At 42.0% G+C, this 20,302-nt stretch overlaps 1 protein-coding gene across 9 annotated transcripts in view; it reads right to left on the bottom strand.

Annotated features, from left to right (window-relative positions):
* Positions 1-20,302, bottom strand: part of irf2b (interferon regulatory factor 2b) — a 64,249-nt gene that overhangs the window by 24,315 nt on the left and 19,632 nt on the right. For 8 of the 9 annotated variants that reach the window (XM_048527571.2, XM_048527565.2, XM_048527563.2 and 5 more), the window contains one exon: positions 883-975. In XM_048527571.2, coding sequence (XP_048383528.1) covers positions 883-895 — 13 coding nt within the window. In that variant the 5' untranslated portion in view covers positions 896-975. Of the gene's footprint in view, positions 1-882; positions 976-17,813; positions 17,971-20,302 lie in introns of all 9 variants that reach the window. The other variant, XM_048527566.2, reaches the window with a different exon arrangement.

Genomic DNA, 20,302 nt, shown 5'->3' with positions numbered 1-20,302 from the left:
AGGTAAAGAAATGGAATTGCGAAAATAATGTTTCTATAATGCAGGTACAAGTGAGGGCAGACATGTTTCCTTTGATAGGAAGGTGGGAGGTAGGGTTGGGGGATCAAGGAGGTGCCCAGGTTCCAGCAGCTGACACGTAACTAAGATGCATTGACGGTCGCGTGGCAGCAACGAGTGCCAAACAAATGTGGTGCCATCTCAGCGACCCAGCAACGAGGTACCAGCAGGCAAGATCCTAGTGGAAATGCTGGAATAATGAGCTATGCACTTGAACAGCCTCAGAGCACATTGTAAAGACTGGAGCAAAACATAGAACATTGCAAAAAGGCAAGCACCCTTTCCTCTCTAAATTGAGGCTGCAACTGATAACTCCTCATCAATCACCATAATGCGCAAATGATGATGCAGAGAAAAGGCCCAAGGCGATTCAAAAGAAAAAAAAACAAGTCAATGATGAGGGTGTGGTGAAAAAAATCATCAGCCAATTGTGAGCCTTAAGAAAGCAGTAAAAAAAATGTAGAATGTTGGAAGGGCACTGGAACAAATTGCTGGAAGTGTAATCACCAATGGTGGCTATGAGAGGATTGGTGCAGTGGAACGGTACAATGGAATGGGAGGGACAGTGGGAATGTAATTTCCAGCGATAGGGACAACAGGACCTCAGCAGGTGGACAATTTCTGAATCAATCCCTCATTCCAACACTTTAACGGAAAACAGTAGAGCTTATTCATTCTCTCTGTTTCAACAGATTAGCTTTAATTCCACAACAAAATAGTGGGCTCCTACTGCAGCTTCAAACACAAAATGTTTTGGATGAAACAAAGAGGTTTTTCCAAGGCATTAAACCTTCACTGGCTTTCTGAATATACTGGAGTCCTTACCTTGTTCAGCCATTTCAAACCAGGTATTTTATTTGAATTTATTTGTTCTTCTAGCCATGGACGCATGCGCATTCTCTCCACTGGCATTGCCACCTACAATAAAATGGAAAGCAGGAGAGATGCTCAGTACTTAAACAGTGTTAAAAGTATCAGCTGTAAAGCATCAGTCTTTGTGATAAAGGGGAAAACCGAAGCAACATAAGGGAGATTGTTCTATGCCCTATAAAATCAATGGGAACCCATGAGTACAATGGGTGCAAGGAAGGGATTTGACAATAGGGCCCAGTGCTTCATAAGTGAATTCATTAATATATTTTGACACTTTCCAAAGACTGATGTGGTTTTGTTTATATGACAGGAAGAGTTAGATTCATTTCAGAAGAGCTATTTCCTGTCCATTGCCATGATTCAAGTGGAATCAACAATCAAAAGAACAAAACTTACCAAGCAACCCTGACGAGAAAAACTAACGGACAAGATTAAATTTTTTAGACCTTTTCAAATTAACCTGTTCAGACATGTTGTGACACGTCTACGGAACAGATGGGATTTGAACCCAGCCTTTCCAATACCAAGGTATGGACACAACTATTGTGCCACAACAGCTCCAAGATTTCATTTTTTATAACTTTTACTCAAAGAATCAACCAAAAGCAATGTAAATTAGCTACAGGTTAACAGGCAAATTATATTCAATATAAACGATGGATTATAGAATAACGGATTTTAAAAGCTGATATAAAGATAGATATCATCTTTTGGTGATAAAAATCTTGAGTTTGCTGAAAAAAGACAGAATCAAAGCTTTTTGTCTTGCACTCAGGAGGACAATTTGCATGAAATACCAAAGGGGAAATGTAACTTCTTTTTATTCTATGAGAAGGGAGTGCTGACTGGTAAATAGACGAACACTGGTTGTTAGGATGCATGGCCACGGGTAATATACCACATAGATGAAAACTGACAGTTAACTGCCACATTTTGTTCAAATCTAAACCAGGGTTGCCTCTGATTGGTCAAGGGGCAGGGACTGCCCTGAGAAGTGGACCAGAAAATACCTGTCACCTGTTTGTTGCATTGAAAAACAAATAAGTGTACATGTCCGCTTTACACAACAAGACCATTGGCAGTTGTTGAGGGTAACATTAAAACTTTGTTTAAAAATTCACTTCATGGGATATGGGTGTTGCTGGTTGGGCAAGTATTTACTATCAATTCTCAGCTACTCAAGAAGGCGGTGATGAGTTGTTTTTTTGAACTGATGCAGTCATATGCTGCTGTGAGTAGACCCACAAACCTGTTAGGGAGTGGGTTCCAGGCCTTTGACCCAGTAACAGTGAAGAATTAGCCATATATTTCCAAGTCAGGATAGTATGTGATTTGGATGGTAATTTGCAGTTGCTGGTGCTCCCATGTATCTACTGTCCCTGTAATTCAACACGGTAATAGTTATGGATTTGGAAGGTGCTGTCTAAGGACCTTTGCTGAATTTCTGCAGATGAGCAGATGTATCGTGCGGATGAGCAGACTGCTGCAATTACTGTCAGTGGTGGCGGGAGTGATGTTTGTGGATTTGATGCCAATCAAATGGGCTGATGAGACACGGATGTTCCAAGCTTCCTGAGTGTTGCTGGAGCTGCAGACATCCAAGCAAATGGAGAGTATTCCAGCATACTCCTTGTAGATGATGGATAGGCTTTGGGGAATCAGGAGGTAAGTTACATGCTCCAGTGGCACAGAAGAAGGGTAGGGGAATGGCATTCACCTCCAACTGAGGGTCCTGGAAGTCAACTTCCACCTCCAAGCATTATTGACAGGCAGGGCACCCTGGTTTCCCGGTCAGGATACTGTCCACCTCTTTCACCTGCCAGGGAGGTAGGAAACTGGGGAGGTGGAAGGTTGAGGTCCGTAAGTAGCTAGTAATCAGCCAGTGAAGTGAAGAAAGTCACCCATGGATCTTCTCCTCCAGTACTTAATTGCAGAGGTGGCAAGAGAGGGTGGGATTATCTCCAGGGCAAACTCACACTCAATTATTTCCCCTTCTCACCACCTTCAGGAAGGGACCAATTATACCCTAGGTCTCCTAGATTTACTTTATCCAAATGCTATGGATATACTCAACAACAAAACACCACTATTCAGTAGCACTTATCTAGCTCAGCTCACAACAGCCCTGATGGTGGAGATTTCCCAGAATTTCTGGGAAATTCATCTAACCAATCAATAACACCTCAGTACACTATATGGCCAAATCTACAGAAACAACAGCAATATGTTATTTTCTCCACTGCTGAACACCCAAATGCAGCTTCCATCGTTCTTCAGCTGTCTTATAGGCATGGCTCTTCACAACCTGCCTGCTTTCACAACCTAATAAAATCTGATCCGGGGGGCTTGCCTCGAATCAGCTCCTTTTCTTTAGCAATCTGAAATCACAGCCTGATTTCCCAGAAGTCTGACATCACAGTCGAGAATTCAAAATAGGCACCCCTTTGCACAGATCACAAATTACAAATTAATGAGGAAAAGCTTCTTCACCCAGAGAGTGGTGGATATATGGAATGCTCTGCCACAGAAGGCAGTGGAGGCCAACTCTCTGGATGCTTTCAAGAAAGAGATAGACAGAGCTCTTAAAGATAGTGGTATCAAGGGTTATGGGGATAAGGCAGGAACAGCATACTGATTGTGGATGATCAGCCATGATCATAATAAATGGTGATGCTGGCTCGAAGGGCCGAATGGCCTACTCCAGCACCTATTGTCTGAAGTCAAATAATACACTATTCCTAAAATGTATGTCTACAAAAGCTATAAATATGGCTGCTGAAAAGAAGTGGAATGGAGGGGGTTAGATATGCCTTGAATGTTGACAGACTTTGCAAACAGCTCCTGTTCCATATTTACTTGTTGAACATAAATTCATTTCACTATACATTTTTAAGTTGCTCCATAATCCTTGAGTGGACATGCATGGGAGGAGGACATTTTCCCATCATTAATTCCTATGGATAAGAAGAAACTTCCACCCATGTTTGGGACGACTCAGAGATATCATCACATTTAAGCTTGTTTTGAAGCCTGTTTTGGAATAACCGCTTCTTCTCCTATCCTGGAAATTGTAAGCAGCACAATTCCTGATTGACTTTCACGGCAACACTCAGTCACAGAAAAACAAGCAGGCCACTTCTATTCCCCTGAGCGCAGGCACCCAAGCTATCCTCTTGCATCCTATCTTTCTTATTTCGGATGATGATTAGCTCAAACATTTGAAGCATTTCTTACTTTTGTTTCATATTTCAACATTGAGTTTTCCTGATGTTTCCCCACTTGCAGCAGAATTGCAAATTTATTCTGTAGATGCAGACAATGCAGAGTACAATCTGCTGAGGTATGCTCGGATAAAATTTTCAGAAATCAAGACCAATTTTCATCAAGAGTTCACTTGAGCAACGTGACCTAAGATAGTCAAATGCTAATTTGGCATCAGTAATTTTCATTCCACGTCAAAGCTTTTCTGTCTTATATCACTCAAGTGACTAGATCAGAATGACAAAGACAGAGACCAAAGTTGGGTTTGCTTATAAAATAATTCAACAGGTTGTTTAAATTTAGCCTTAAAATCAACTTTTATCAGATTACCATGGAAATTAAACTGTCATTCTACAAGTCAATATTTCCATTTTCATTTACAAAAGGAAGACTAAAATGTACAGGTGTACAATCATAAGCTAATTGAAAGCCACAACTATAGCTCATTTGTGCTTCTAAAGTCATAGGGACTTAGGGAGTACTAAAACAAATTAAATCAGGGATGTTGGTCTCTGGAGATTGAAACAGAAGGATCTATGTTAAAATAAAAACCACTCAAAGGTAAAAAAATCATACAAAACAACCAGTCTTAGGGTCCAGAACAACATCTAACCATAAAGGTACTCAAGGGTAATTTGAGATGGTAATGAACACTAGCCTAGCCCGTGATGTCAACACCCCATGAGTGAGTAAAATAAAAATTCCACTATACACAAATGTTTTAACTTTGATCATGCCTTTATAAGCCCTGAGTACAGACCATGAACTCAATCCTCAGCCTACTTTTGCCAATTTGATTTGTTCAAGGATTAAAATCTCCCTCAAGTGTTGCAAATACATTTCTTAAAGGCTGCCATTATTTCTTGAGTTGTGTCCTTTCCTACAGTGTAGCATTGTCAGGGGCCCTATAAACCTGTTCCACTAATGACTTTGAGTCAGTGATAATGGTAACTGCAGATGCTGGAGAATCCAAGATAATAAAATGTGAGGCTGGATGAACACAGCAGGCCAAGCAGCATCTCAGGAGCACAGAAGCTGACGTTTCCGGCCTAGACCCTTCATCAGAGAGGGGGATGGGGTGAGGGTTCTGGAATAAATAGGGAGAGAGGGGGAGGCAGACCGAAGATGGAGAGAAAAGAAGATAGGTGGAGAGGAGAGTATAGGTGGGGAGGTAGGGAGGGGATAGGTCAGTCCAGGGAAGATGGACAGGTCAAGGAGGTGGGATGAGGTGAGTAGGTAGGAAATGGAGGTGCGGCTTGGGGTGGGAGGAAGGGATGGGTGAGAGGAAGAACAAGTTAGGGAGGCAGAGACAGGATGGACTGGTTTTGGGATGCAGTGAGTGGAGGGGAAGAGCTGGGCTGGTTGTGTGGTGCAGTGGGGGGAGGGGACGAACTGGGCTGGTTTTGGGATGCGGTGGGGGAAGGGGAGATTTTGAAGCTGGTAAAGTCCACATTGATACCATTGGGCTGCAGGGTTCCCAAGCGGAATATGAGTTGCTGTTCCTGCAACCTTCGGGTGGCATCATTGTGGCACTGCAGGAGGCCCATGATGGACATGTCATCTAAAGAATGGGAGGGGGAGTGGAAATGGTTCGCGACTGGGAGGTGCAGTTGTTTATTGCGAACCGAGCGGAGGTGTTCTGCAAAGCGGTCCCCAAGCCTCCGTTTGGTTTCCCCAATGTAGAGGAAGCCACACTGGGTACAATGGAGACAGTATACCACATTGGCAGATGTGCAGGTGAACCTCTGCTTAATATGGAAAGTCATCTTGGGGCCTGGGATAGGGGTGAGGGAGGAGATGTGGGGGCAAGTGTAGCATTTCCTGCGGTTGCAGGGGAAGGTGCCGGGTGTGGTGGGGTTGGAGGGCAGCGTGGAGGCGCTGGTGAATGGGTGCATAGCGTGTAAGGGGCATACAGGGTGTGACTAAGACTTTTTAAATTTAGCTTTGAATAGGTTCCCTAATTCAGACAATGGTTCACATTCCTCTAGGAAGTGCATGACTCCATGAAAACTGCAGGGGTGGGAAATAAGATGATGAGCCCACAATGAACACAGCCAGGTTCAGAGTGCAAGGTACAGGCCTCCTTCCAACAGTGAAACTAGGAATCCTGGAATTGGATCATATCTATCATTTTCAAATCTCCTCCTTATATCGCATAGATGGAGGCAAGAAAATCCAGGTCTATGATCCTGTACATTTACAGGACCTTGCTTTCTGCAATTTGGCAGCAATGTTTCCTACACTACAGTAGTGACTACACTTTTAAAGAGTACTTAATGGGCTTCTAAGTGACTTTGGTTGTGAAATGTGCGACAGCTTCCCGATTAGTAAAAGGTTTACAGAATAGAGAGATGGCAGGAGAATGGGGTTGAGAAACACATCAGACATGATCAAATGGTGTGACAGACTCAATGGGTCAGACGGCGAAATTCTGCTCCTATATGTAATGGTCTTCCATGTATTCAATGCTTTTCTTCCTTTTCTGTGCAAACAATTCATCGACAGGATTTTCATTAGTGCACAGCACAAAGTTACTTTATTTGGTACCGAGAAGCTAGGTATTTATACTGTATATATTGCCTATCAATCTGAAACCACATGCTAAAGGATTGGTACCAGTCAGGCTTTTTTTTTGCTAACTATTTCTGAAATAAATTCCCATGAAAAGCACTGTAAACCTACATGCATGCATCAGTTTCTAACATTCAAATTTCAATCACTATATTTTGAAAGTGAAAGCATCTCTATGCAGTTACTCAAAACCATATACCTTAATAAAATCTCCATCGGATCCAAATAATATTCTGAGAACATTTTTCTCCTCCACACACTGCCAAGGTACAGAAAGATGTAGATGAACGAGTACATGAGTCACAGAAAGATAGCATGTAGGTACACAGCACATAATCAAGAAGGGTCCTGGAATGTGTTTCAGAGATAGTAGGAACTGCAGATGCTGGAGAATCTGAGATAACAAGCTGTAGAGCTGGATGAACACAGCAGGCCAAGCAGCATCGGAAGGGCAGGAAGGCTGGCGTTTTTCTGAATTTTTGACAAATTTTTCGGAAGAACAGTCTAGGCCTGAAACGTCAGCTTTCCTGCTCCTCTGATGCTGCCTGGCCTGCTGTGTTCATCCAGCTTCACACCTTGTTATCTCAATAGACAATAGGTGCAGGAGTAGGCCATTTGGCTCTTCGAGCCAGCTCCACATCTCGGCTCCTGGAATGTTATCCTTTAGCACGGGAAGCACTGAACATAAAAGTAAGGATGTTATGTTTCAGTTACACAGGACCTTTGTGAGATCACATCTTGAACATGGTGTGCAGTTCTAATCTCCTTATTTAAGGAAGGCTAGAGATGTATTCAGTGCAGATCAGAAAAGGTTTACTAGGTTGATACTTGGAGTGAATAGGTTGCTTTATGAGGACAGGTTGGACAGGTTTGACTTGTTTCCACTGGAGTTCAGAACAGTGAGGGGTGACTTGACAAATATGCATAGGATTCCCAATGGTCTTGAATATGTAAAGGATATTTCCAGAACAGGGATACTTCAGGGTCACTTTCAGCATAGAGGTAGGAGATTTTCTCTCCACAGCAAGTTGTGTGTTGCAAGGTGTTTGATTTATATATATCAATATTATTCATGTTTGAGTTGAATGTTTGAGTTTGAACTAGGGACATATGGGTGGCGTATCTACTGACTAACTTGTACACGTTGCCATGACAATTTCATTTAAAACACAGCAAGAGAAAGACTTCCTGAAGAGTAATGGAGCTTTGTTTGCAAAGGGCAAATTTTACGAGTGAACAAGATAAACAGTTGTGCATTAGACTCCAGTTTAGAATGCCAGGGGTTAGGTTATTATTTCTCTTTGGATCAGGCAAAACACATATCTTTAAACACAGTTATATGAACAGTTAAATGAAGTCTATGGCTAAGAAAGGAAATTTTTCTTGTATGGATACAGTAAAGTGTTTTATGGATTAATGGGACTATATCTTTAAATATGCTAAACACAATTACCCCGCAGTGTCTAGGGATGTGCAGGTTAGATGGATTAACAATGGTAAATGCAGAGTTACGGGAATAGGACAGGGGCAATGGGTCTGGGTGAGGCGCTTTGGAGAGGGTCGGTACAGACTCAATGGGTCAAATGACCTCTTACCTGCACTGTGGATATTCCATGATTCTATGCTATATGTAAATAGTTTGGTTTATTCTACTTTATCTCTTTATTTGTGTAACAAACATTTTACATTATTGAAAGCAAATTTGCAATATTGCGGGTTTGCGTTTTACTGAGAGACCACGTTGTTAAAACCAACAAAACACCATCTATCAGGCCACATTTCAGACTGGGATCTGACTCGTGCAGTAGCAACAAAAACAACTAGGAAAGCTCAGCAGGTCTGGCAGTATCTGTGAAGAGAAATCAGAGTTAACGTTTCAGGTCCAGTTCTAAGGAAGAGACACTGGGCCCAAAATATTAACTCTGAATTCTCTTCACAGATACTGCCAGACCTGCTGAGCTTTTCCAGCAATTTCTGTTTTTGCTTCTGATTTATAGCATCCGCAGTTCTTTCCAGTTTTTGTCCAGTAGCAACATCAACTGAGATATTACAAGTTGTACATCATTGAAATTCTATCTCAGAAGATAGTGGAGGTGGGGGGGGGGTCATGGAGTATTTTTAAGACAGAAATAGATAGGCAGGAGAATTGATGGTTATTAGGGGTATATGGGAATATGGTATTTGAAAAACAAACAAATCAGCCATAAATTTATTGTACGGTGAAGCATACTCAAGGAGCCAAACTGTCTGCTTCTGCTTCATTTTTGTATCTTTATAAAATATTTTACTCAAAAGCTAATTCATACCTGAAATAAAACAGTACTTCATGGTCAGCACTAGTGTACATCACCTCAACATGCACATAAGTTCACATTTTAAAAACCAATTCACTGGTAACCAAAATGGCACTGAAATATGGGAGAAATTTCACCCATCTATGATGATGAGCCTGCTCATACATAGTCTTTCACATGAACATGGGGTAATGTTCTTGGTTACCTTTCCCTCCGATCAATTTGCATGTACAAATTATAAGTTACCATTTGTTGCTATGCCGGAAGTTAAAACAGAATCAAGTTCAAGCTGTTAAAACAGTCACTTTCGTGATCTAACGTAAGAATGTTACAGTCACAACATTCAAACATTCCAATAAAACACCTTAGCTTTAGAACAGCTTTTAAATGGCCTAAACTTTGATCTACTCATTTTATAGTGGTTAAATGTATCTTAAACTGTCAACACTTCAACTCTATTTCACCTTCATTGGCACAACTCTTGTGTTTGGTCAATGGCTTGGTGATAATACATTCTCTTTAAAGCATGGTTTGGTCTGTTCCAATCCTTTGTTTTCACAACCAAGTAAAACAACCCAACCCAACGGTATTGACAAAGCACCACAATCAAAGGAAATCAAAAGCAATGGAGAATTTTACTGACATTTGCAACAAGCACATTCAAAAATCACTTTAGAAACAGAACTTTACTTCTAATAACAAAGTGGGAAGCTCATGGCTTAGAACATCGATCATAGAATAGCACAGGCCCTTTGGCCCACGATGTTGTGCCAAACTTTTACCCCAAACCTAAGGTCTATCCAACCTCCATCCCTACATTATACTATCATCCATATGCCTATCTAACAGCCACTTAAATGCCCCTAATGAGGCTGACTCCACTAGCCTCTCTGGCAATGCATTGCACGCCCCTACCACTCTCCAAGTAAAAAACCTACCTCTGATGTCTCCCCGATGTCTACCTCTGTTCACTTTACAACAATGCTCCCTCGTAAAAGCTACCTCCAACCGAGGAAAATAGTCTCTGGCTGTCTACTCTATCTATACCTTTGACCATTTTGTACACCTTATTATTTTTAAGATGATAAATACATCTTAGTGAGTGAGGGCAGTTGTCCCAGCTGCAAAACCCAAAACCCATCTACATCTAAAAAGGAAAAATGCCAAGTTTCAGCCTATGAAGTGGTTCAACACTCTTGACTGTCTGCCACAACAGAGTTTCAATCAGACCTGCTGGATACACTGTGGAAGTGCAGCAATTGCCTCAATGGCTTATTTTTTCCTCTCTCTCCTACATACTAGCAATGTTCCTATTCAGAACAAAACTCCCCCTCATCTCTACCCATTCATTTTCAGTATCTTACTTCCTCTGAATTCTCTTGGCTCTTTTTTTTAATTTGAACGTTCAATTTAATTTTCATTTAGACATTTCTTTCACATTCCTATATTTTCTCTCATGCAATGTTGAACCACGGAAGGAGGCAATCCTGCCTGGGCAGCTCTTTGAAAGGGCAATCCAATTAGTCTTTTATCCTCATTGCCCTGAAGATGTTTTCTGTTCAACTGCTTCTCCAGTTCCCTTTTGAATCTGCTTCAAATATGTGGCCAAAACATTTTGCTTTCAAATTCACACTCTTCTGTCATTTGTCAGGTGTTTTAATTTAATGCCAGATGTGCTGCATTTATTAACAGATGTACGCTGCCTGCTTGGTGAAACAGTCAAGTATACACACAAAGCAGTCCAATTTCAGATTCATATCAGGCCTCATGGTTTGTCTACAGATTTGGCAAAAGGATCTTCACTCCCACAGCCACATTATCATGAAAAGATATTCATTGTGAGAGGGCTGTCCAACATTACCATATATTCATTACTGGAGGCGGGATGTCCAGAGGAGGTTTTCAAGAATGATCCTGGGGATGAAGAGCCTGGCATACCAGGAGTGGTTGATGACTCTGAGTCTGTACTTTAAGGAGTCTAGAAAGTGGGGGTGGTTCTCATTGAAACTTACCAAATATCGAGGTCTGAACATAGCGGATGTGAGGAAGATGTTGTACTAGGTTGCTCCGAGAGGCGAGAAAGGAGGTTGCTAAGCTGCTGGCGAAGATCTGGGCTTCCTCACTCTCCACAGAAGATTGGAGGAAGGCAAATGTTGTTCCTCTTTTCAAGAAAGGGAATAGGGAAATCCCTGGAAATCACAGACCAGTCAGTCTTACGTCTGTGGTCAGCAAGGTTTTGGAAAGAATTCTGAGGGATAGGATTTATGACTATTTGGAAAAGCATAGCGTGATTAAAGGGAGTCAGCATGGCTTTGTGAGGGGCAGGTCATGCCTTACAAATCTTATTGAGTTCTTTGAGGAAGTCACAAGACAGATTGACGAGGATCGAGCAGTGGATGTGGTGTACATGGACTTCAGCAAGGCATTTGATAAGGTTCCCCATGGCAGGCTCATTCATAAAGTCAGGAGGTATGGGATATAGGGTGATTTGGCTGTCTGGATTCAGAATTGGTTGGCTGACAGGAGGCAGAGAGTGGTTGTAGATGGTAAGTATTCTGCCTGGAGGTCAGTGCTGAGTGGTGTCCCGCAGGGCTCTGTTCTTGGGCCTCTGCTCTTTGTAGCTTTTATAAATGACTTGGATGAGGAGGTTGAGGGGTGGGTTAGTATGTTTGCTGATGACACAAAGGTTGGAGGTGCCGTTGATAGTATCGAGGGCTATTGCAGGCTTCAGCGAGACATTGACAGTATGCAGAGCTGGGCTGAGAAATGGCAGATGGAGTTCAACCTGGATAAATGCGAAGTGATGCATTTTGGAAGGTCGAACTTAAATGCTGAATATAGGATTAAAGGCAGGATTCTCAGCAGTGTGGAGGAACAGCGGGATCTTGTTGTTCAAGTGCATAGCTCCCTCGAAATTGCCACACAGGTGGATAAGGTTGTTAAGAAAGCATATGGTGTTTTGGCTTTCATTAACAGGGGGATCGAGTTTAAGAGCCGTGAGGTTATGCTGCAGCTCTTCAAAACCCTGGTGAGACCACACTTGGAATATTGTGTCCAGTTCTGGTCGCCCTATTATAGGAAAGATGTGGAGGCTTTGGAGAGGGTGCAAAGGAGGTTCACCAGGATGCTGCCTAGACTGGAGGTCTTGTCTTACGAGGAGAGGTTGACTCAGCTCGGACTTTTCTCTCTGGAGAGAAGGAGGAAGAGAGGTGACCTGATCGAGGTGTACAAGGTAATGAGAGGCATGGATAGAGTCAATAGCCAGAGACGTTTCCCCAGGGCAGGATTGACTGCCACGAGGCGTCATAGTTTTAAGGTGTTAGGAGGAAGGTATAGAGGAGGCGTCAGAGGGAGGTTCTTCACCCAGAGAGTTGTGAGCGCATGGAATAGTTTGCTAGTGGTAGTCGTGGAAGCGGAGTCATTAGTGACATTTAAGCGACTGCTAAACATGCACATGGACAGCAGTGAATTGAGGGGAATGTAGGTTAGGTTATTTTATTTTTGGATTAGGATTATTCCACGGCACACCATCGTGGGCAGAAGGGCCTGTACTGTGCTGTACTTTTCTATGTTCTATGTTTCTGCTAGTAGGAGGGATTAGGACCCAACGGCACAACCTCAGAGTGACTGGATGACCCATCAGAACTAAGATGAGAGGGAATTTCTTCGAAGGGTAGTTAATCTATGGAATTTACTGCCACAGGAAGCTGTGAAGGCCAAGTCATTGAGTGTATTTAAGACAGAGATAGGTAGTTTCTTGATTGGTAAGGAAATCAAGCCTTATGGGGAGAAGGCAGAAGAATGGGGTTGAGTGACTTATCAGCCATGGTTGAATAGCAGAGCAGACTCGATGGCCCAACTAGCCTAACTCTGCTCCTCTATCTTACAGTCTAATTAAATAACTCAATTTGATACTCCATATCCTGTCAATACTACAACATTACAACTTCTACTTATACAGCACTTTCAAGGCCAACAGTCTTAAAAGCAGGCAGGTGGAGAGGTGACCAGGTTTATGGACAGAATTATAGAGTTTAGGCAACCACCAATAACAAGATGATTAAAATTGGGGATGAACAACAGGCCAGAATTAGAGATCCAGGGGAGCTGTACAGGAAGGTGGAGGTTACAGAGATAGGGCAATGGAAGAATGTGAAAACAAAGATAAAGCGTTGTCAGACCAGGAGCCAATGTGGATCAATGAGCACAGAAATGATGGGCAAACAGTTAGAATGCATGCAGCGGTGTTTTGGATTACCTCAAATTGGAAGGGTACAAGGTGGGAGGCCCACCAGGTGAGCGGTGAAACAGCTGGCTTTAATATGTTGCAATAATTTGTAACTACAGGACACGAATGACTATGAGATAGCAAGAATTGCAGATGTTGGAGTCAGAGATAGCAGAACATGGAGCTGGAGGAACAGAGCAGGCCAGGTAGCATCAAATGAACAGGAAAGCTGACATTTCAGGTCGGGACCTTTCTTCAGAAGTGCCGACCTGAAATGTCAGCTTTCTTGTTCCTCTGCTTTGTTCCTCCAGCTCCACACTTTGTTATCACCAATGGCCATTCAGCCCAATTGCGCCATGCTGGTATGTGTATTCCACAGATGCCTCCACCCACAACTTCACCTCATCACCATAACGTATTTGTTAAACTTGCCCTAAAATTCCTTTACACAAATTATCTTAAGCATTCCTTATCTGCCACCTTCTGACCTTTCTTTGGGTCAAGAATTTCTCCTGAATTCCCATTAGGATTTATTTTTAACTACCTTATGGTTGTGGCCCTAGTCCTGGTCTCTATCTTCATGGGAAATATCTTTTCTGCATGAATCTTACAAACCTATCCATAATCTTAAATGCTTATTAAGTAAACCATTGATCTATTTGATCACTAGAAAACATTGGTAACCACAACGTTTACCTAGGGGTACCACAAGAATCTGTTCTGGGTCCTCTCCTGTTTGTGATATTTGTAAATGATTTGGATGAAGGAGTGGAAGGGTGGATTAGCAAGTTCATGGATGATACGAAGGTGGGTCATGTTGTGGACACTGGGGAGGACTGTTCTAGGCTACAAAGGGACATTGATAGAATGCAGAGCTGGCCTGAGAAGTGGCAGATGGAGTTTAACCTTGAAAAATGTGACATGATTCATTTTGGAAGGACAAATTTGAAAGCAGAATACACGGCTAATGGCAAGATTCATGGCAGTGTGGAGGAGCAGAGGGATCTTAGGATTCTTGTTCACAGTTTCGTGAAAACAACTCTATCCACCTGGGTGGCAGCTAAGAAGACATATGGTGTGCTAACTTTCAATAACAGGGGCGATCGAGTTCAAGAGATGTGAAGTTATGCTCCAGCTACACCAAAGCCTGGTTTGGCCACACCTGGAGTATTGTGTCTAGTTCTGGTTGTCTCATTACAGGAAAGATGTGGAAGCATTGGAAAAGGTGCAGAAGAGATTTACCAGGATGTTGCCTGGAATGGAGGAATGGTCTTACGAGGAAAGGTTGAGAGAGCTAGGGCCTTTCTCTTTAGAACAACGAAGGATGAAAGGTTCTTGATAGCAGTGTACAAAATGATCAGAGGTATAGATAGAGTAGACAGCCAGGGACTTTCATCTAGGGTGGAGTTAGCAATTACAAGGGGGCATAGTTTTAAGTGAACAGAGGTAGATATTGGGGAGACGTCAGACGTATGTTCTTCACTCAGAGAGTGGTAGGGGTGTGGAATGCATTGCTGGATAGGGTAGTGCAGTCAGCCTCATTAGTGGCATTTAAGCAGCAATTAGATAGGCATATGGAAGACAGTATAATATAGGGGTGGAGGTTAGATAGACCTTAGGTTTAGGGCAAAAGTTCAGCACAACAAAATGGGCTGAAGGGTCTGTACTGTGCTGTACTATTCTATGTTCTAAGTTCTAAACATGACTCAAAACAGTTTCACTTTTTTGCACTTTCTCTAATGATGGTCTTTTTTTTATGATTTAGAGACCAGAATAAGTTGCAATACGGTACTAAATGAAGTCTATTCAAAGTTCTATGTATGTTCAGAGATAGTAGGAACTGCCAATGCTGGAGTCTGAGATAACAAGGTGTAGAGTTGGATGAACACAGCAGGCCAAGCAGCATCAGAGCAGGAGGAAAGCTGATGTTTCTTCAGAAAAAAGGGTCCAGATCCGATACATCAGCTTTTCTGCACCTCTGATGCTGCCTGGCCTGTTGTTTTCATTCAGCTCTACACCTTGTTATCATTTAAGTATGTTCAATGGCTTTTCAACTCTATCCCTCTAAAAATGAGCTCGTTATTTTTTTCTTCAGTTATGGCCTTGACTTGTACCTTCAGTGATTTATGTATCTATATTTAAAGGCCTAGGAGCCTTTGTTCCTGTACCTGATTAAGTAATTTACTTTTCAAGGAGTATACTGCTTTCACCTTCCTGTCAATATTTACCACCTCATAGTTACTGCTATTGAGTTTCACTGGCCAACTGTCTGCTCATTCTGCAAACTTGGTGTCTTCCTGCATCTTGTCACAGTCCCCTTCTGTATTAATGAAACTTCCAACTTAGTATCATTCGCAAATTTTTGAAATTATACTTCCCAAGTCCAAACCATTTATGAAAATGGTGAACAACAGTGGCATGTCCAGAGCCAGTCTAAAAGTATAAAAGGCAGGAAAGGGGGTTTCAGCAGCAAGGAAAAAGATTGGCAATGTCACAGAGGTACAATTCAACAGTTTCAAAGATGGAACAGTCACCCATTAGAAGCCTAGCCTGAGATCAAATTAAACACTAGGGTTGCAAACAATAATTTTTGGCATGCAGCCACTGTTGTTAAATAAGTTAACAGTCAACAAAGGATGAAACTTTATTGATGAAATTAAAGTTGACAGGGAGTCATTCAGAGATGCTCATATAGTCACAAGAAACTGCTTCAAGACTGGAATTATGTGCAGCCAACAGATACACTATCTGCATCATACCGCTTCGTGATTGAAGCGCATGATCTCACTTGCTTAGTTATTTAATTAATTATATCTCATTAACCGTGGTGCTATCACCCTAAACCCCATATCATGCTTTTCTTACAGCTAGATAGAAATACCTCAGGTACCCAACAACAATAGACTATGCCTGTAAAACTGAAGGCTGAATTCATCCATACTGCAAACTAATAGGGCACTAATGGCTGGATTTAGTTGCTTTGAGAAAATACCCACCTACTAACTTTTACTAGGCCATTTGCACGAAAGATGTTTTCACAGAAATCTATGTAGAAATGTCAGAGCAGAAACAGGCATGCCAGCATTGAGCTCCTCATCCCACATGGCAGTTTGTTCCCATGTCCCTCTGTTCTCTCAACATGTCTAATCAAATCTCATCTGTGATAGTGGAACTAATCTCTTCAATTACCTAAAGCCAGCCAAGTCCGAATAGAGGCTTTTCTGTGCCTCTGAACAGAGAGCAAATAATAAAACATAATAGAATTCAGCCGTAATGGCACACAACAAGCTCTGACATACAACCCTCAAAGTACTCAGCGTTTTTCAAATGATGTCCAGGCACAGAAAGCACATTGAAGAGTTGGGTGAAACGGTCATACGGACATTTTAAAGCTTAAGTAACTGTTTCATTGGCATTCTGTGATTGGTCAGACATGAAAGCAAGTTCAGCAAAAAAAGTCTCATACAGATGCTTCCAAGCAAATGTGGGTAAAATGAACTGGTCCAAATGCATTAAAAAAAAATCAGCCATCATCTGACTTAAGACGTTCCAGTTCCTGCTGTTAATATTAAATATTGCAAATTATACGCAGCACTACCAATTAATCGACATATTCATTTGATGAATAATCAACTTTTTTTCTGGTCAGAGGACCTAATTCCAAACAAATTCATACAGATACTCACAAAATGGACAAAGTTTACTCAATTTATGTCTTTAAATATGATTCTTCCACAGACTTGGAACAAAAGCAAATTATTGCGATGATAAACGAGGGCTCTGGCCAACGTGAGAAGACTAAGAACATGCAGAATTGAAAGTTATGTTACACAAGATGTACATTGTTTTACACACCTCTTCTTGGAAGTATCCATTGTAGAAATAAGAAAAGAGGGCACAGGATCCATAGTGCACCACTGCAGGGTCTCTGCCCACACTGGAGGCATCAAGGAATGGCAATCAACCTCCATTCGCCAGAGGCTACAAATAATGAAATGGACTGTTTATTGGCTTCTGATACTGTGCCCAAATGGTCATGATTCATGTGAGATCCTTAACAGGGAGGAGCAATGAGGTTCTGAGCACAAGAGGCTTCACAAGTTCAGTCCAGCCTTCAGCCAACTTCCCTGAAGGTAACTCCAATAGGAGGATGGAGATGCTGGTAAGATGCCAGCAGCAGGAGCATTCACTGAGTTTTCTTCCCTAAGCCAACATACGGAGTTTAACTGCCAACACCTGATCATTCTTCGGTCCGGATCAACTAAATCAGCACAGGTTTGAGGACACTGCTGGTCTGTATTTCACAGCTCACAGGGTAAACTTACTGAGCCACTGGGGCTCCATTCTTCTTCCATTCACTTCCTATTCAGCCTGTTTCCCCAGAGGTTTCTTTCTTTCTTTAAAAGGTGATTCTTCCTCAGACTTGGAACAAAAGCAAGTAATTATGATGGCAAAGGCTTTGTCTAGCATGAGGTGACTAGTCATGTACAGAATCAGAAGATATGCAACAAAGTCTACACAGGAAGTACCTCAGAAGATTTCTTCCAATTATTTTGCTGCCACTCATTTTGCAATTTGTTTCCACTTCAATTTTCCTTCCTCACACCTCCTGTCTTGACCTTGTCCCCCGACCTTGTGACAGTCAGGGATAGTTTTCTTCCCTGTTCTTATCACCTAGCTGTCAAACTACGGATAAAGCACAGAAGCAAAAATCTGGTCAGGATGAATCTTCCTTCCATCGGGACAAACAGAACTAAAAAGTTGACTATTCCTTGAAGGTGCCATGAATTGCTTCCTGCCAGATTTCCCTTTCTGCACTCTGCCTCAGAAGGCCAGGTCATTAAATATTTTTCAGACAGAGTGGATGAATTCTTATTAGGGGCATCAAGGCATATTGGGGTAGATGGAAATATGGAATTGAAAAACCAACAGATCAGCCATGTTCTTTTTCAATGAAGCACAGCCTTGAGGGGCCAAATCAAACTATAAAACTATTTATAACATATAAGAGCAGAAATACACTTTTAGGCCCAACGAGTCTGCTCAGCCATTCAATCACGGCTGATATGTTTCTCAACCCCATTCTACTTTCTCCTTCCTGTAACCTTTGATCCCTTTACTAATAAAGAACTTATCTATCTTGGTCTTAAATACATTAAAAGACTCGGCCTCCCCAGGCTTCTGCAGAAAGAGTTCCACAGATTCACTACCCTCTGCTGAAGAAATTCCTCCTCATCTCAGTCTAAAGGGTCACCCCTTCACTCCCAGGCAGTGTCCTTGGGTCCTAGTCTCTCCTGCTAGTGGAAACATCTTATCCACTCTATCCAGACCTTGCAGTAATCCTAAGTCTAATCCTACTGCAGGTTTCGATGACATCCCCTCCTCCTCCTTCAAAATTCCATGGCTTACTTCTGTTCCTACATTGTGCGTTCCTTTGTCCAGGTGACTACTGACACCGACATTGGAAAGACAAATATGTTCGCCCCCCCCCCCCCCCCCCCCCACCCCCCCCACCCCCGTCACTTAAACAATTCAATCATATAGTGAACTGATGTTTTTCAAGGCACATTTCTGTTGATGAATTATGCCTTCTCACCTTCAGGAACTGTCTAAAGAGAATTTGGTGACAAATAGTGACTGGGCAGCACTGAGTTATCAGAATACAAAGGGGACTAGCTGAAATAATAAGTTTTCATATTTAAACTTTTGAGGTTCCACTCTACAATATTATTGGTGTGAGATGATGTCACCGCTTTTAATAAATGGAGGCTGGGTGCCATCAAAGTAATATACTGCTGCAAATCAGAATCATAACAAAGAAATGGGACAAAGACTAATGCAGATATCTGGTACATCCTTTGTCAAAAGAAATGCTCCTGAAGAAGAATGACATCAGGGTTGAAAATAATAGTGTTACCTCAAATAGCCTACTGTTTGTATGAAGAATCCCAGATAAAATACTGTCCATCATCTTCAAGGGAAAGCATCAATGAACAACAAAACAGGTTCATTAGTGTTTTAAAAAAAAGGTTAACATGTCAGGTGTACAGAAGTATCTACCCCACCCTCCCCACACCTGGTACTGTCCAATAATTCCAGCTTCAAAAACAGCAGTTTGAAATATTATATGTTGCACATCACTCATTCTTCTTTCTCTCTTGGTAAGCACCAGATGATAGACAGTAACCATGCCTTGCAGTCCTGCTCACTAGAATCATAGAATCCCTACAGTGTGGAAGCAGGCCATTCAGCCATTGAGACCATACCAATCATCTGAAGAGCATCCCACAAAGACCCACTTTTCTACCCCATCCCTGCAACCCTGCATTTCCCATGGCTAATCCAACTAACCTGCACATCCCTGGACACAACAGGTAATTTAGTATGGTCAAAACACCTTTGGACGTTGGGAGGAAACCCAGGCAGACATGGGGAGAATGTGTAAACTCCACAATAACAGTCGCCTGAGGGTGGATTTGACCTCGGGTCCCCAGTGCTGTGAGGCAGCAGTGCTAACTACAGTTCCACTGTGCTACCCTACCCAGCACTTGTCAAAAGCCTGGCTAATTTTTACTCAGGAATGTTAGCAACATGGTTTGAGAAAAAAATTAACTGCTTCTTATGAAGGCTGGTTCCATAAGCATCTTAGAGGTTGTAACTCAGGATTAAATTGACAGTACTCCCAGAAGAGGCGTTTTAAACTTACAGATATATGAACATACAGATAGCTCCTGTAGGAAATGGAGGCATCACAGGAGAACAGGGCAAGGATGAATATAAAGGCATTGAGTCAGCTTTACTCTACATCTAATTATTGTTGTAATTATTGTGAGATACCCCAGTCTGGAGAATGCAATAAAAGGGGTGAAATAAATGCAAACGTAAAAAAACTGCAGAGGATGGAAATCTGATTTAGAAACTGAAATACTCAGCATGCAAGACCGCATTTGTGGAGAAAGCGGAGAATCTATTCCACTTAATGATCCTTAAACTATCTTTCTTCATCTTAATGAAATGA

Source organism: Stegostoma tigrinum, chromosome 3 (assembly GCF_030684315.1).
Source record: "Stegostoma tigrinum isolate sSteTig4 chromosome 3, sSteTig4.hap1, whole genome shotgun sequence".
NCBI classification, from domain to species: domain Eukaryota; kingdom Metazoa; phylum Chordata; class Chondrichthyes; order Orectolobiformes; family Stegostomatidae; genus Stegostoma; species Stegostoma tigrinum.
Note: the sequence above shows the minus strand (reverse complement) of the source record. Positions and strands in the feature narration are given on the sequence as shown.